The following is a 17,417-nucleotide window of genomic DNA, read 5'->3' on the forward strand; positions in this document are numbered from 1 at the left end:
AAACTCCCATCAGGGCAGCGATGGGGACGCAGGGGCCCCGCCGCTGGGGGCCCCTCGAGCGCGGCACGATTCGGAGGCGGAGAGCATCCGCAGTTGCCTCTAGCTAGCTACACCGCAGGAAAGCATTCTAGCTCACACAAGGAATGGCAAATCTACAACTGTAATTACACGAGGTTGCGACCACGCGCAGCTCTATTTGTCTGTACACCGCACGGATGGCCGAGTGGTCTAAGGCGCCAGACTCAAGTTCTGGTGGACGCAAGTCCGCGTGGGTTCAAATCCCACTTCGTGCATTCTTTCCAGGTTCCGCTACGTTTTTCCGAGTTCGTTGCTGACGATTATTTTCTTTTTGGAACGCTGTTTTGCCTTTGGCTACTGTACGAATATATCGGATCGCTCGCGAAAAACGGGGGGTAGCGGCGGCACTGGCAAAGGACAGTGGCAGAGCGGTGCAGAAAGGGCTGGGGCCTTCTTGTGTGTTTTATGGGTGTCGCGTGGCTTTTTATAGGGAGGGGAGGGGAACACGTGTAGATTATGCGTTGCTGCGGTGTGTCTTCCGACGATTCGCGGCTTGCTTGGGTATAGCGCTGGACGCATGCATGGGAAGTGTTTGAAACTGGCCACGCCAGCACACGCGCCGACCCCGTTTAACCCTAGATCTTAGTCAGTGTGTTGCCCTCGCAGAAACTGCCAGAGGGGGAAACGCAGAAAGTCATCGCCTGTATGTATAGATATGCATAGGCGTGCCTCTTCGCCACGCTCCCCCGACCAGATCCACAGTTGCAAGCACAAGCTGCACGCAGTTGATCCCACACAATATGTTTGGCTCGCTTCCCTGCAGAAGACTTTGCTAAAGGGAGCTACAGAGCCAATCCTCGGGGCGAGAGCGCAAAACGATGCCTCAACCCGCCGACCGTCGGAGGCTTCCTCATTCGCCTGCGTATGCCCCGTTGCACAGACACGTGCTGACTAGCCTAGGTTCATGATATATCTGCCTGTCTGAGACGCACACGACGCTCGTCTGCTTAAAGGGCAGCTGCGCTGCTCCGCATGCTGCACCACAGCAGTACGTACGGGATAGGCACGGCCAGACATGTGGACTTTGCACGGATCACCGAGTGGTAGTCTAAGGCGCCAGACTCGAGTTCTGGTAAGTGCAAGTCAGCATGACTTCCAATCCCATTTCGTGCAGGTATGGCGACTTCGTCTAAGCTGTGCGGCGGCATCGCCTTCGTTCCTTTTACACACCGAAACCAATACCAACTACGCGCAGGTGTCCTCTGCGTCGCTGTACCTGTCGAACACTACGCCGCGTATCCTAGACGCAGCGACAACGATGCGTGGGGCTGCATGCATTTGCAGTGCATTTGTGCATTGGAGTTTCCCGCGAAGGAACTTGGCGCCTAGTGCGCAGGGTGGAACGAATAAGGGGCAGTTGCTGCTGCCTTCGCATGGCTGCAGCCTGAGAAACGAACCCAACTCAAGTCTTCAAGCCAGCCTAGCAGAAGGCCTCCCCTGTCTGTAGACCCTGCCCCCTTGGGAGGGCATTTTTCTCGCAGCCGAAAGAGCCGCAGTCAGCCAGCACAAGAGGACACGCAACAAGGGGCACACCTGCCTGTGAGCGGCGCACCCCCGATTTTCACGCAGCAAGCATGCAGGGTGAGTCGAGCTCCGCAAAAAGTGCCTTTTTGCAGAACCCCCGTGCAGGGGGCCCTTAACGTGAGGCCCAGGCCTCACGTTAAGGGCCCGCCTCCCTCTGCGTTTTGCTGGAGCTCGCGCGCTCGAGCGATTTCCGCGCCAGGCTGCTAGCAACTCCGCTCCCTGAGCTTCGAGTCTTGCGCTGCAGCTGGGGGGAAAGAAACACATGCGGCCTTCCCAGTCTGTTTCTGAAAAAGTCTTCAGGCCTCCAAGGGCCTTTTTGGGAGGGCCAGCCCTCTTCCAGAGCCTCTTTCGCAGCCTTCCGCAACCTTGGGAGGTCTAAGAAGGGAATGAGGGGCCGATGGAGCCACTCCGGGAGTTGCGCTGCCTTGTCCTCAGTCGGTTTCCTCTTGAGCGCCCTCTCTAGGGCGCTTCGCCCCTCTTCCATCGCGGCTCGTACCCCTGCCGCTGCGAGCTCCCCCTCTGCGGCAGTCGAATGCCTCTCCTCAGTCAGCTCAGAGGCCTTGCCAGGGAGCGGCACCGCATGGAGGGGGTAGGGATCCACCGCGAAGGAGCACGGGAAGAGGTCCTCGACGCGGGTGTGCGTCGGAGCGGTGTGCACGCGTCTGTACGCCGCGGGAAGCAGCGCACAGCTGCTGTGGGGCAGCACTGCCAGAAGCTGCAGGTAGGGAGAGATCGGCTGCGCATGCGGGAGCGTCACCCGCAGCGCGGGGGCCCTAAGGGCCCCGAGGTCTGAAGCCAGAGGGGCATAGTTGTAAGGAAAGGTCCACGCCCAAGAGGGGGCACCGCTGTGATAATAGTGCAGCAAGAAGAACAAACCCGACACGTAGCGCGCGCACAACGCGTGGCGGAACGCCCCGAAAGGGACAGCAGGAAGGCGCTCTTGGGGGCCCCTCGGGGCCCCTCCAGAGGGGCCCCCCCCCTGCCCAGCGGGGTCACTCTCCGCTGCCGCAAGCTCGCGCAGCGGGAACTTCGACGCGTAGTACTCTGCTGCGAGAGGCCTTCCCAGCGGTCCGGGGGGCCCCTGAGGCTCGAAGTGGGGGCCCTCTTGATCTGCAAGGAGCGCGAAAAAGCGTATGAGCCGGGGAAGGTGGATCTGCGTCTTGCGAGTCAGGGGGCCCCCCAGACGGGGGAGCGCCCTCGCGTACGTCTGAAGCAGCGTGGACAGACCGCCAGCAAAAATGTTGATGTGTGGCAGCGCCGGAAGAAAGTCGTTCCCCACGAAAAATGATAAAAGAACAAAATCATCGACCAACCGACTCGGCGCGAGGTCGCGGAGAGGCAGGGGGCCCCTCCAAGAAACCTCGTCGTCGGCCGCATGCAGCATCTTGCGAGCTTTCTTGCGAAGACTGCTGCGCACTGTGTCTGCAGCTCCGGTGCCTCTTCTTGCAACAGCCGAAGGGGAAGCCGCTGCTGCTGCTTCGTCTGCCGCTGCTGCTGCTTCGTCTGCCGCTGCTGTAGTCAAGGACCGCACGAGCTGGCGCCGCAGGGTGTCGATGCACACGACTTCAAAGTCTTTCGCCGTATATTTCAGGAAATCTCCCGAGGCAGGCAGCAGCAGCTCCTGACACGAGGATCGTCGCGCCCTTTCCAGCTGCCCCGGATGCGCTCGCTTGCCTCTCGCCTTGCTCTTTTCTCCTGCAGCCTGCGACGCTACGTCTTGCGCCTGCTCCTTGATGGCGTCGTGCATGCGCCGCAGCACCTGCCGAGCAGCTGCATCCCTCGTGCCTCTCAAAGATAGCTGCTTCTCCCTGAGAATTAAGAGCCCTGGGCGGTGACGCGCAAGCGCCAGTACGAGTAAGTCTGCGTCGAGGCCGTATAAGCAGATGCGTCCAGGCAAGGGAACCAACAGCTCCTCAAGGTTAGGTTGCTGCTGCATTTGTTGTTGTTGCTGCTGCTTTTGTTGTTGTTGTTGCTGTATTTGTTGTTGCTGCTGCTTTTGTTGTTGTTGTTGCTGCATTTGTTGTTGCTGCTGCTTTTGTTGTTGTTGCTGCTTTTGTTGTTGCTGCATTTGTTGTTGTTGCTGCTGCTTTTGTTGTTGTTGTTGCTGCATTTGTTGTTGTTGTTGCTGCATTTGTTGTTGTTGTTGCTGCATTTGTTGTTGCTGCTGCATTTGTTGTTGCTGCTGCTTTTGTTGTTGCTGCTGCATTTGTTGTTGTTGTTGCTGTATTTGTTGTTGTTGCTGCTGCATTTGTTGTTGTTGCTGCTGCATTTGTTGTTGTTGCTGCTGCTTTTGTTGTTGTTGCTGCTGCATTTGTTGTTGCGCGGGATTCTTAGTAGGTAGGAGACTGCCAAGTGTATCCTGGCCTGTTTGGCGTGCAGAAGCCTCCCCCCCTGCTGCATCAGTTGCCGCTGCTGCTGAGGAGTTGCTGACAGACGTTTCGCAGAAAGCCTCAAAGGAAGGAGGCAGCAGGAGGCGCACGCGTGTTGCTGGCGTCCTACGTCGATGTTGAGTGGGCTTGGACTGGTGTTGTTGTTGTTGTTGCTGTTGTTGCTGTTGCTGCACTTCTCCATACCAGGCCTTAGCCAAGGCAGTGCTTGGCAGCTCCCAGGATTGCCAAGTCAGCAGCTGCATAAGCTTGTGTTCTCCCTCCCCTGGAATATCCGATCCGCTGAACACCACTGCGCGCAGGCTGCCCCACACTCGACTGCTCTTTTGTTTGTACAAAATAAATCGCTTCAGGAGACTCTCCGCAATAAATGTAAAACGTGTGCCAGGACCGATGCTGTTGATGTCGAAAGGCGCCTCTCCATCTTCTGCATCTGCTTCTGCAGGAGGATGCTTTACTCCACTGGCTGCAGTAGCGAGCTGCGGCTCATGCTGCTGCTGCTGCTTTTGCTCCTCCTCCTGCTGCTGTAGCTGCTGCTTTTGCTCCTCATGCTGTTGCTGTTGCTGTTGCTGCTGCTGCTGCTTTTGCTCCTCATGCTGCTGCTGCCTAAATCGCCTTCCGCGCTGTTGAGACAGCTTAGCCATGGGTGGCACTCCGTCGAGAGTAATGCACAAAAGGGTTCGCGGCCGAACGAGCTTCACGAGGAGATCGAGATATGAGAGCACTCGCCGCAACAGCATCGGGAGATGCTGCTGCTGCAGCAACGGCTGCAGCTGTTGCAGATGCTGCTGCAGCTGCAGGCTGGCGGGAAGGGGGGAGGGGAGGTGGCCATGAGTGCAGAGATGCAGCAAGGCGTTAAAGTCAATCAGCAAAGCATCTATTGGCACTTCCTCCTCCTGATTGCGCTGCAGCAAGCTGAAGGTTGTGGCTTCTGAAGCTTCAGCAGATTCACTCAATAACGCCTTGCTGCCGCTTGCTGTAGCTTCGGCACGTCGCAACAGCAGCTGCTCCTCCTTCAAAAGCTGCTGCAATATCCGCTGCCGCGCAGCCTCCTTCGGATTGCTGTTTTTACTGCCACTGTTACTGCCACTGTTACTGCCACTGTTGCTGCCACTGTTACTGCTATTCTTGCTATTGTTGCTGCTGTTGTTGGGGGGCCTTCTGGGCTTGTGCCACGTGTATTTTTGCAGCGGGCGGATGCAGTTGGGGAACTGATTGCAGAGCCAGCGGTAGAAGTGGGGAATGCCTCGCACTGCAGTGCTGCTGCCGCCGAGAGCATGCGCAAAGGCTTCGCCAAAAGTTCGTGTCTTGCAGTTGAAGTCGATGGAGAGCAGTCGGCCCCCCAGCGTTCGCGTGCCAGCAGAGCAGCTGCTGCCGACGCTCGCGCTCTTCCCAGCAGTGGCGCTCGCAGCTGCTGTACAGACAGCAGGAGGCGACTGGCAAAAGAGGAGCCTCCTGCAGCCTCGAGAGGATACAAGGAATCGTCGGGGTCTGAGACACTCCAGCGGCTCTCCTCGAACTCGCTGCAAGGCTGCGAGCAGCAGCAGCAGTAGCAGCAGCAGCAGCAGCAGCAGCAGCAGCGGAAGCCGCACTCTGCAAAGCATCGCCATGACTGTTCCCCTTTCAAGGGGCACTACGGTTTGGGGGCCCCCATGAGGCCTCTCTGAGGAGGCCCCTGCCCCCTCCCCCCTCCTTGCTTCGCTCGGCGGAGAGGGCTCTGATGCGTCGTGTTTCGTGCAGAGGCTGCCGCGAGTCAGAAGGCGCAGCGTTTCGAAAAGGTTTTTTCATGTTTCTTGAAAGAATTATCCGCTTTCTCTGCAGTTTCGCCGGCTCGCCACTGAGGCTGCCTCCTGCAGCACGCAGATTTCGGGGGCTGGTTGCACGGCGCCGCGAGTCCTCTTGGAGGGGCCCCCTCTGCCTCCACACCCTCCCAACCCTTCCCCTTTCCCGCGCTTGTTTGCTTCGTTTCGCGGCAAGAGGCTTCTTAAGGATATCGCCTTCTTGGTGAGCCGTGAGAAAGGCTGCTGAGGGCGCTGCGACTCTGAGGTTCAACGCAGCCTGGCTACTCCGCAGCCTCCCTCATAGGCGCATTTTAGCGTCTGGGGCCGTCTTTGCCTCGTCTTCTGAGACTCCTTCTGGCCTTGCGTCTATGCGGAGGCTTTCGTGCTGCTTCTGTCGTGCTAACTCCTGGGTTTTTCCGTAGCAGAGGGCAGCAGATCCCCCAGGACGAAAATTCTCGACTCGAGCTTTCCGCCAGCTGCACCGTCAACTACCCACTAGTTCCCTCCTTAGCCCCCCCCTCGTCCCCCCTCTCCCCGATGAGTTTCTCCTTCTCAATCAAGAAGGCGTCCAATGCGCCTTCCACCAGTGACTCGGCTGCGTCGAGGAGGGCCCCAAACACAGCGGCACAAGGCACTGCAACGGGGGCAGCAACGGGCACGTTGGCGGCGTTTCGCGAGGCTTTGGAGGCTGAGGGGTCCGCGGAGTCGGAGCAGCAGACGGCTGTCGTTCGTCCTTCGCTTTCCTTTTTTTCGCGCAAACCGAACAAGAAGGAGCAGGAACGGACTGAGGAGCTCCTCAAACAAGACCCCAAAGCCCTCGCATACGATGACATCTATGAGCAGGTCGGCAGCAGCTCAGCGAAGGAGAGGCAGAATAAGGCCCAAACTAGGCGCACGTACCTTGGGTATACAGAGGATATCAAGGATAAAATCGCCAAAGACGGTGCCACAGCAGACGCCCTCGCCGCGGATGCAGGCGCCACAGAAGGTTGTTCTCTTTCCCCGTTAGGGGGCGTCAAGGGGGAAGCGGGCTCTGAGGAGGGAAGAAGAGGCCCTGCGGCGCGTTTCATAGGTAAGCTGCTCGTGCAAGCGCAACGGCGGCAGTTGGAACGCGAAATAATTCAAGAGAGGCAAGTACAGAAAGAGAGGGAAAGGGAGGGGGGAGCAGCGGAAGAAGTCTTCGTCACTGCTGCATATAGAGCGCGAATAGAAGAAAGGCTCAAGGTGCAGCAAGAGCTCGAGAGACAGGAAGCCAGGGACGCTGCTAGAGGCAAGCAGAAGGACCTTTCCGCCTTCCATGCCTACTTGCTTAAATCAGGAGCGGCGACTCGCAGTGAGGGAGACACATGTCTGGCAGCAGACCATGCCCCCGCTGCAGCAGAACCGACATCACCTGCGGTGAAGAGGTCTGAAACGGCGGCCTCTTCAGTAAAAACGCAATCCTCAGCACCCCAGCAACATGAACGTCAGGCAAGGCGGGAACTGGATGAAGAAATCAAAGGAGAACAGCTGTTAGACACGAGCCCTGGACCCAGCAGTATCAGCAGCAAAATGCCTTTGACAAGTGACATGGTTTTGCCTTTCAAAAGAGCCGCTGAGCCAAAGGTACAACCCGTGCCAGAGAAGCTCTCTAACAAGGCGCTTGCGTCAGCTAGGGCTAGGTATTTAAATCGCAAAAAGCTTAAGACTGAGGAAGAATAAATAAAAATAGAGCTCTCGCTTTTAATTGGCCCCTTTCGGCCCAGTAGTTGTGGAACAAATGTGGGAGCAGCAATAGCTCTGGTAACCCCAGACATCAGAAGTCAGAACAGCCCATCATAATCCCACAAAGTTCAAAGAACTTCTCTATTTTTTCCGGAGAACGCCTTTAAAAGTGTACCGGCAAGCCCCAGAGAGAGTTCCTGATAACTTAATCGCTTCATCCGTATTTCACGCCCACGCACTAATAATCAATTGGCCACTACCCCTAATGCTCATTTTGTAGAACCCGCGTGTCGTGGCGCGCTCTTGTACAGAAATCCTAAGAAGAGTGCCATCAGAGGGGCTGCCGAAGAAATTCAGTTACAAGGGTAGGTTCATTACCACAGTGTACAGACAGGCGGCCCGTCTTTTAAAGGAATCACGGGACCTGTGGCTCTTTCGTCGGGCGCCGAGGGCAGATTGCTCCTGATCACCATAATTTTTAAAACCATTATAGCTAAATTACTTTATCAAAACATATAATCAGGATATATTTTCTCATGGTTTAAAAGACAAGCCAAAAGGGGGAGAGAGGCGCGTCGTTCTCCGTCGACGCGGGGGAATCAAGCAATGACGGGAATGTCCGTGGTGCACTAGCCACTCGTCTTCGTCATCTTATTTTATTTGAGTGGAGAAAATGAGAATCGTCGAATTAAAAGGGCAATTAATGTCTTTAAAGCATAGTGGTCTCGAAAGCACACCGAAATTAATTGCCGCTGGAGGCCACCATCCATCACCAATGACCAGTGGACTACTACTGCTCCGGCAGACAGACGCTCGCGGCTGGCTGTTGATGCCACAGCTGGTGTGACGGCCGTCACGGAAGGAGCTTGAACGAACACGAGCAGATACCATAGCTCTTCACTAAATTAGAGGGTTTCATTATCGTATAAAAGTGCACGCTTAGCTTGTTGCTTCGAGCAGCAGTTCGTTTGAGACAGCCCGTTCTTCTCTGATCGGTAATGCCCCACTCCTCGAGTCTCTGGCCACTTTTACGGTCAGCCGCTTCGTACATCGTGCGGTTTTCCGCTTCAATTTAACAGTTTTATCTCTTTGTTTGTCTTTTGCTCAGCCAAAGTGTTGACGACGAGTTTGCCCCACATTTTCGTGGAGTCGCTTTTGTGCGGTCGTACGCGCTAGGCCGGACTGGTCTGTATGTACACTCCCGTTTTATGAGTATCCGCTTTGTCCCTTCGTCTGCCGGATTCCATTTGCTCTGCTATGCTTATTTTCGTGCTTTTCACGCACGCTTTTCTGTTTTTTTGCTGATTCGCGGTTGTGCCACTTCGTCTTCCCGTTGGCTGCTCCACCTTCCCCTCACTGCAGCCATGATCGCAGAGTGTAAGCCGGCGAATGCCGTCCGGTCTTTGCCCTCACCTCCGACGATTTTTGGCTCTCCTTCAGTCGAGATGACTGATAGGGCCTTGTCTACTGCAACCCCCCCCCCGGGGTCATCCCCGACGGTGCTGCGCATTCGCGGACCAGGTGATCTGAAGCACCTTACGGACTACGTCGCTGCCGAGTACATGGAAGCCTACCTCCTCCTGGAGAAGCAGTGGGAGAGGGAGCCGTGCCTGAACACGAGAGACTGTGAGCATGTGAAAAAGGTTCGGTCTCAACGGAGGCCGCTAGGCGCTCACCGGTATCTTCTTCTCTCATTGTTTCTGGTGGTTGTTTTTCTACGAGGCTGCACGTATTGGGGCTGGAACGGCGTTCAGGACATGCTGTACAAGTCTGGGGCTTTTCTATGGCTGTGCGAACCTACAAGCCTCGACATTGTTTACCAGGAAGTCGGCGATCAGCTCTACATGGATTGCCCGCCTAGGAAAAACGCCATCAACGATCTGTACACTGCAGCCTTCGCCGCGAACTTCATTTTCTCCGCTGCAGGCGGAATCATTTTGGATAAAATCGGACCTAAGATGACGGTGTTAGGAGCGATTCTGGTGGATGCTGTAGGGTGGGCCTTGCTTGCCGTTGCGTCTGCCTCAGTCATGTCGTACGTCCCTGCCCTCATCCTCATCGGCATGGCGGCGGATCCTGGCTATTTCTCTCTTCTGTGCGTGGCGAACTTATTCCCCAAACAAGAATCTACGGTGATGGGAGTCATGGGCTCGGTCCGCTCTCTCTCTTTTGCTCTCCCAGTGATCATGGCGGAAGTTTTCAAGGCAAGCAGCTTTTCGGGCGCGTCGCTCTGGAAGGTGTTGCTCTTTTACATTCTTGTGGGGTTAGGTATCTGCCTGTTCATATGTGTGCTCTTCGTCCCCTCAAAGGCCTTCATGGGAGCCGAAGACTTCCGCAGGGAGGAAAGGAAGGAGCAAGTGACCTCTCTCAGGAAACGAATCCTTACGTCGGTCCCCGCAAGCTTCTTCAAGCCGTGGATGGACGATACGACGCTCAACAATGCCCCCAGCACTAGCGCTACCAACGCCAACAGCAACAACAACAGCAGCAGCACCGACCGGCAATACAAACTGCTGCTAACGAAGGAAGAGTTCGAAATCGTGGGGGCGACATTTGTCGCAGTCGAGAAGGAAGAAGCGAAGCTGCAGCCGGAAGGGACTCTGCGCACATGTCTTCTGGACGCGCGATTTCTTCTTTTGATGCCCGTTTTCGTGGTCAATCTATTGCGTGTCGAATTTTATACGAAATCAAACAAGGAGCAATTGGCGCTGCCAGATGGACGCAATCTGTATGCATTTTTCTCCATCATGAACATTCTCTCTTTCATCCCAGGGCCTCTCATGGGATACCTTAGTGACCGATTCGGTGTCTGTGCAGTCTTGGCATGCCTGAATGTAGCGGGAATGTGCATGTACGCTCTCCTTATGCCACTCTCTCTGGCTAGTCGTGCCCTATCCGTGGTCTTCTTCTGGCTGTACGCGTCTTTCGTCCTGAGTAGCATCTACTGCTATATCAAGACGCATTTCCCAAACAGGGTGTTCGGATCTCTGGCCGGCATTTGCTCCCTCGTCGGCGGCTGTTTTGCGCTTACCAGCATCGGTTGGTACCGACTGTCTACGGAGGTGCTGCTCAGCCTCAAACCTAAAAATTTCTGGCCCGTCGATGGCGTCATGATAGCGGGGGGAGGCCTCGTGTGCTGCTTCGTGTCTGCCCTCCTCTTCCTGGACAGAAAGCACAAGGCACGGAAGGCACAAGAAATCTTACAGAAGGCGCAAGTGACGTGCAGTTCGAACGCCCTCGCCCTTACCTCTCAAACCAAAGAGGAAGAAGACGCAGAAGGAGATGGACCATGGGGGACCGTTGAGCAACTCACCGAAGACGACAATGTCTAAACACTCCAACCGGGATAATAGGGACAACAAAAGCAACCCCACCACTCTCACCACTGTTTACACACCAACAGCAATCGTTCATCAAGAGCAAGGAGAGCGCAGCAGGCGCGCTTAGAAATGACATTGCAGCAACACACTGAATTTTGTAAATGCTCGCGTACTTTAGTGTAGATTGTATGCATTTATCTAAATTTATCGCTCTAGATTCATGCTTCCTTCGGCCACTTCCTGCTAAATTTTTTCGAAAAGCCCTCTGTGTATGTGTATGCATGTAAGTCGGTACATATGGGTGCGCGCAAATCCGGCTCCTTGTGAATTTCTTGCGCGTCCCCTCCGTATTTACACTTTTGGAGTGCCGTCTATAGGGCCTCTGTATGTATTTACATGGATAGAAGTTTACGCAAGTGCACGATTGAATACCTGCGGATGCCAGTGCACATCCCTTAATCTATATACATCATGTAGCGCATGCATGCATATGCATACACGTGCGCGCAAATGCGCAGGTAAATCGGCTTCATATGCGCGTTCCGCATATATCCGGGAGTGCAGTTGTATGAATATCTATAGCTTATTGGTGCTTTTATGCATGCATGAAATGCACACTCCGTATGTACACCCGCGCGTACAGACTGTGTGCTTCGGTGCACACGTAGACTCGCACGCGTGCACATGTAGACTCGCACGCGTGCACATGTAGACTCGCACGCGTGCACACGTCGACTCGCACGCAATTCGTGGGGGCGCGTGCGTATATTTTGCTTTTAATGACGCGCGAATAAACTAGCGACAGCATCCGTTTCACAGGAGTCAGCTCTCAAAAGCCACGCATAACTATACACTTACGGAGGTCCGGGGCGGCTGGGGTGTCGCTTTTATCTCACGAATAGGGTTCAGCGCCACTCTCAGGCTGCATAGCCTCTACCTGGTCGCTCATGGGAGGGCATTATGCGCCACCTATACCGTACACCTGTCGCCATTGCGAGACTTCTCTATTTCACCTCCTCGAGCGCGCTCGTTGGTGTAGCCCATTAGGCCACGCAGCTCACGAGTAGCAAACGTCCACCGTTCGCTAGGCTTTTCGTTTGCTCCCTAGTTGCATCCCTTATAGCCACCCCCTACCTGTACACTTGAGAGCCTTTCGCTCTTCTGAAACTGTAAATAGCCAGGGTCTGTGGTGAGGCTTGCCTTTCCAGGGAACGCCATCCTCTCGCAATTCGAACGCTACCTTCCCCTCCTGCCCCCCCCCCCCCCCGCCTTCCAAGAATATCACTTCTAGACACCCACACTCGATAGCTCTCTCGACCTAACTACGTCTTCCCTCAAAGTCCTCTGTGCCCCCGAAGATCGGCCCCCTGCCAATGGATGCCGCCTCTCCAGAACGAAACGCCGTAGCGGGAGGAAGCCGTGGCAGCGCATGCAACAAGCCCGCTGCCCTTCACAAGAGGTACAGACACGCCAAGCGACCCTTCTTTGGTGCGCAGATCGCCAAAGCAGTGCCCTTGCTGCTGCTGCCTGTGTGCAGAGCGTGAGCCTGCTGCCTCTGGGCGCAGCCGTGCCGCTTCTAGAACCCTGGTTCTGCAATCTGAGAAGAAGGCCTTAATCCTCGAGGCAGGAAGGGCTTGCAGCGGAGCTGCGTGAGTCACTTGCCCATTCTGCCTAGTGGAATTGCGGATGCAGAGGCAAGCAGAGGGCGAGAAAGGGGGGCTCAACGCGCACACTGGGTGCCCGTTAAGCGTAACACGCGTGGTGCAATACATATGTTGAGATGCACAGACTTATGCGTTGCAAATTAAAGCCGATGGCGCAGAGAAGCACGCGCGAACAAGAACCCAGACGACTGCTGTACGGTGGGCGCAGCGGCAGCGAGGAAGGAGGAGGGGAGAAGAGAAGGAGCGGGCGAGAAGTCCACAAGCGCAGCGACCGTCGATTACGCTTCTGCTTCTTTCTTTTCGGTTTCCTTCTTCAGCTTGGCTGCCTCACGCAGTTCTTTCTTCCTTTGCCGCTCTTCTGCAGCCTTCCGCCTTGCTTCCTGATCCTTTTCCTTTTGCCTTCGCGACTCTTCCTCCTTCTCGCGCGACACTGTAAAGCCCTCAAGCAACCCCACAGTGAGATTAAACACTGGCATGGCACCCTGCGGCCTTTCATATGCCCTGGCATCCAACCCCCAAGAGCTCTCGCCAGCAGCTTTGGAGGTGTCGTTGCCAGGCTCCGAGTAAATGTACTCGCAAGGGGCGTCGGCAGTGAAGAAGCCCAGGCGCTCGAACTGCACAGGAAACTGCGGCGGGAAAGCCTTCAAGCAAACCACGTCAGGCTCCACAAAGCCCTTGTACACCTGCAGCAGCACACAGCGGAGGCAACTCCTCGAAGGCGCCCTCTCAGAGATAGCAGACTCGAACCACGCACACAGCCAGCCAAGGTTCAAACCCCTGGATCTCCTTACCACAAGCGAATTGGGATTGATATTATCGCGCCAGCTGCTCTCCGGCCTCTGCGGTTCCTCTTCCTCCGGGAAAGGCTTTGTAAAGAGGCGATCATAGAACCTCAATTCCGCCCTATCCGAACACACAGCAGCCAGCAAATTTAAGGCCTTAGAAAAACCTCTTGAAAAACCCTCTAGGAAGTGCCAGCCAAACACCACCCAAAACACGCCACAACGCACATGAAATGCCGAACTAGCGCCACGTCTCTCTTTCTCTCTCTCTGTCTCTCGCTCGCTCTTTTTTTTCCGCTCCCAAGACCCTCTTCAAAGGAACGTTGGTCCCCAGCTTCGCCGCACACCCACCCTCAACCCCAAGCCTGGTACACCAGAACCATTATACAACAACTCGGCAGTCCTTAATGCTTACGGCACGGCGTATTTGACGGGGAGCCAGTGGATAGTCCCCTTGACCTTCCGTCCATCCGGAGCTGCCGAGCAGTTGAGTGTTTCCGGATCGTACGAGCACAGCAGGGCCGTAATATCCCCATTCGCATCCTTCTCAACCTGCAAACAAACCACGTAACACATTTCTCCAGACGTGCAAGCGGCGTAGGGAGCACAAGGACCGCAAGGCAACAGAATACACTTCCCTTCTCCCCCCCTACTCGGCTTCCCTGCACAGCGCACAGACAAAGCGACTCAACCGATCCACCTATCAAACAACGCTCCTCTTTACCTCGTTGCACTTAATCCAATAGGCGGATCTGAGGCGCACTTCCTTGCCCAGAGACAGTCTGTGGAAGTCCTTGGGAGGATTCTCCATGAAATCCTCCGCCTCGATGTACAACTCGTTCGTGAAGGGCAGCTGTACAGACACCCCAAAAATCGCGTCCGAAAACCCTACTGGCGTGCGCAACGCAGTAACACGATCTACCACGCACACCTAAAATACACGGAGATGCCTCGAACAGCCCCAGAGGGAGAACAGAGCAGAACCGAAAACGCACAAGGTGTGTCAACACAACAGCGAAAACAAAGCGGGCAAAATATATGCTGGCCACCCACATCACTCTGACAACTACGCCGAGAATACACCGGCATCGAATAACAAAGATCCAAAACAAATATTAACGGCACACACAACACAAACGCAGCAAGCCACGGCTCGCCAAAATCAAAGACTGCCCCCGCGATGCTCCTTGACCTCCTGTGCATCCAGCTTCTGTCCGCAATTCACAAACCCTGCTCCACTGTCTACTCATCGAGTCTTTCTCCACCCCATCGACCCCACGCAACAACACCCAGTACATGAACATGCCGACACGCACCTGTCTGTTTCCTGCTGCAGCATTCTTCGGGTCCACTGGGATTGCCAGTGTTTCTTCCTTCTGCAGATTGGTGATCTTCACCAACAGAGGCTGCTTCACTGCAAAACGCCGGGGAGCTCTCTCGTCCAAGTACTCCCTGCGCGCAAAAAATCGTAGCGCACTCGTGTCGGTACACCGCAGCTCCAAACAAATTGTAAGGACATGCTTTCACTTCAGACACCTTTCCTAGACTTGCAACAGCAGCAGCTGCTGCTGCTGCCCTGCATGTTTGCTTGTCTGCCTATTCGTCCGCGCTCCCCGTTCCCCCAATCACCCCATCCCACCCCAGCAACCAACCACCCCCTCCCACCATCCCGTCCTGCAAGCTCTGACTCTTACTCACTCTCTTACTCTCACTTTTTACCCTCATTTTTTACCCTTACTCTCCTACTCGCACTCTCTTACTCTAACCGTCACTCACTCTGTCACTTACTCTCACTCTCTACAGGCTATCTACGCCTTATTTATGCGCCTTACCGGATGCATCTGTCAAAAAGCTCAACTTGAATTGTGGAGGGCCTCCTGGCCACCCCAACACGCTCGCAGAATTCGCGAATAGCGCCTGGAGGAACCCCCCGTCGACGGAGGGCAGAAAGCGTGCAGAGACGAGGGTCATCCCACCCTGCAACAACCTTCTCATTCACCAAAGCCAGCAGCTTCCTGATAAACAACACATGCATGCGCCACAGCCCCCCAGCATACAGTGCCTTCGGCGCAAAGGGACCCTTTTTTGCACCATCCCCACCGGAAAAAAACACACAACCAGCCACCAGACACACAAACACACACAAACACACAGGCACTAACAAACAAACACACAGACACAAGCAAACAAACAAACATACAGACACAAGCAAACAAACAAACACACAGACACTAACAAACAAAGACAGAAACAAACAAGCAAGCAAACACACAGACACTAACAAACAAACACACAGACACTAACAGACAAACAAACAAACACTAACAGACAAACAAACAAACACTAACAGACAAACAAACAGACACTAACAGACAAACAAACAGACACTAACAAACAAACAAACAAACAGACACTAACAAACAAACAAACAAACACAGAGACACTAACAAACACACAGACAAACAAGCACACAGACACTGACAAACACACAGACAAGCGGAAGACTGCCACCACGACGTCCTCGATCTTTCATCACTCACACACAACCCCTTCCCCCTCCAAGCTACTACCCTCCAGCGCATCGCAGCCGTAAGCCCTCCCTAGCTGCTGCCTGCAGAAGGTGCCTGACCGCTTGCTCATCACGGTGTATGTGAGATTGAGTCTCGCAAATTCAATTTGTCGAGTCCTCGTTATGTCCAGCGCCTCTTGGAACCAATCGTAGAGCGCCCGATTCAAGTCGAACTCCAGTGTGCAGATTGAGTGTGTTATAGACTCAATGGAATCACTCTGACCATGAGCGTAGTCGTACATTGGGTATATAACCCACTTGTTGCCTGCAAAGCAAAGCACACGCAAAAGGCGCGCTTTCGCGAATCCACCTGCGTGGATGCATGCATGCATGCTTGCATATATACATAGATACATATACATATATATATATATATATAGATACCCTTGTGGTTCATAGAAAAAGCTCATACCACTGGATAGCCCCCGCAGTACAACCTTTTTCCCTCCCCCCACCCTCCCCCTCGCTTTCCCTGCCTCCCTGACCAGTTCGTGGATGCTCCTTCTTAAGGATGCGGTACATAATAGGGTCCCTGAGAATGACGTTCTTGTGCTTCATATCGATTTTTGCCCTTAGAACGCACTGCCCCTCTTCGTAGTCTCCGTCACGCATCCTGCACAAACACAGCACAACCCCCCCAAAGCAGCCCTCTGCGAAGAAGCCAATGCGTGTCCAGCCGGATCCTCGCCTCCGTCCCGTGACTGTGCGCGTCGAAAAAGCATGTGCATCAAAGCCTCAGAACACCCTCCTACGTGCAGGGTGTCTGTGTGTGTGTCTGTGTGTGTGTGCGTGGCTGCTCGTGAGGCGCTTGGGGGGAGTTTTGTCTCTGTTGCATGACCGTTTCAAGGCAATATGGGGTGCCGGGAGCTCTTGAGGAGCAGCAGGGCCAGCAAGAATGCAGCCTGAACACGCACTTTCGAAAATGCATGAGGTTTTCTTCCACGCTGAATTTGTTTCTGTAAGGGCTTTCTTCGCCAGGTTCGGTGATGCTGCCCCTCTTCCTCCGGATCTCTTCCAGCGAGTCGAAATCTACGAAAGCCAGGCCTTTTTTGATGAGCTTTTCAGCCCATTCGTACAGTTGGGGGAAGTAATCCGAAGCGTAGTACAGGTGGGAACCCCATGAGCCACCCATCCAGTGAACGTCTCGAAGGATCGATTCAATGTACCTGCCAGGCACCGCGCACGGCACAATCCAAACAAGGCATAAGCGCCGACGCTACGAGGCTGTGCAGTCCAGTCGCGCGAGGAAGCAGCCGCAGCTTCTCCTCAGACACCCCGACGACGACGTACATACACTGGGGCTCCGAAGCCGCCTTACCTCGTCTCCTCTTTCGTAGGGTTGGTGTCGTCAAACCGCATGTGGCACCTGCCACCAAAGGTCTTAGCAAGGCCAAAATTTATGCAGATGGACTTGGCGTGCCCAAGATGCAGAAAGCCGTTAGGCTCGGGGGGAAAGCGAGTTACGATGCTCTTGTGCTTCCCCGTCGCCAGATCCTGTTGCATGATCTGAGACAAGAAATTTGTTGGCGCTTCCACGCCTCCAGCCGGCGCAATGCCGTCGACTGAGGCCGAGGCTGCAACAGCAGCGGTCTTATCTGCTGCGAGCAT

At 54.8% G+C, this 17,417-nt stretch overlaps 4 protein-coding genes and 1 non-coding gene across 5 annotated transcripts; 3 read left to right on the plus strand and 2 right to left on the minus strand.

Annotated features, from left to right (window-relative positions):
- The first annotated feature begins 209 nt into the window (after window positions 1–209).
- Trnal-caa lies at window positions 210–293 on the plus strand. The gene has a single exon. It is a non-coding gene; the product is annotated as a tRNA-Leu (tRNA).
- A 1,445-nt stretch (window positions 294–1,738) lies between these two features.
- LOC34622514 lies at window positions 1,739–5,777 on the minus strand. Its single transcript, XM_022735673.2, has 3 exons — window positions 5,687–5,777; window positions 3,926–5,451; window positions 1,739–3,628 (listed from the first exon to the last, which is right to left on the minus strand). The coding sequence occupies exons 1-3, from the start codon at window positions 5,775–5,777 to the stop codon at window positions 1,739–1,741; spliced, it is 3,507 nt and encodes a 1,168-aa protein (XP_022589602.2).
- A 530-nt stretch (window positions 5,778–6,307) lies between these two features.
- Window positions 6,308–7,471, plus strand: LOC34622515. The gene has a single exon (XM_022735674.1). It carries the CDS (start codon window positions 6,308–6,310, stop codon window positions 7,469–7,471), a length of 1,164 nt encoding a protein of 387 aa, XP_022589603.1.
- Window positions 7,472–8,838: 1,367 nt separating this feature from the next.
- On the plus strand, window positions 8,839–10,806 carry LOC34622516. Its single transcript, XM_022735675.1, has one exon. It carries the CDS (start codon window positions 8,839–8,841, stop codon window positions 10,804–10,806), a length of 1,968 nt encoding a protein of 655 aa, XP_022589604.1.
- A 1,930-nt stretch (window positions 10,807–12,736) lies between these two features.
- LOC34622054 (glutamine--tRNA ligase) lies at window positions 12,737–17,417 on the minus strand. Its single transcript, XM_026337763.1, has 10 exons — window positions 17,128–17,417; window positions 16,724–16,975; window positions 16,295–16,422; window positions 15,870–16,074; window positions 15,073–15,255; window positions 14,557–14,692; window positions 13,965–14,093; window positions 13,656–13,792; window positions 13,250–13,361; window positions 12,737–13,141 (listed from the first exon to the last, which is right to left on the minus strand). Exons 1-10 carry the CDS (start codon window positions 17,415–17,417, stop codon window positions 12,737–12,739), a joined length of 1,977 nt encoding a protein of 658 aa, XP_026193548.1.

The sequence above is a fragment of the Cyclospora cayetanensis genome, unplaced genomic scaffold (genome assembly GCF_002999335.1).
Source record: "Cyclospora cayetanensis isolate NF1_C8 unplaced genomic scaffold, CcayRef3 CcayRef3_contig_20, whole genome shotgun sequence".
Classification (NCBI taxonomy): domain Eukaryota; phylum Apicomplexa; class Conoidasida; order Eucoccidiorida; family Eimeriidae; genus Cyclospora; species Cyclospora cayetanensis.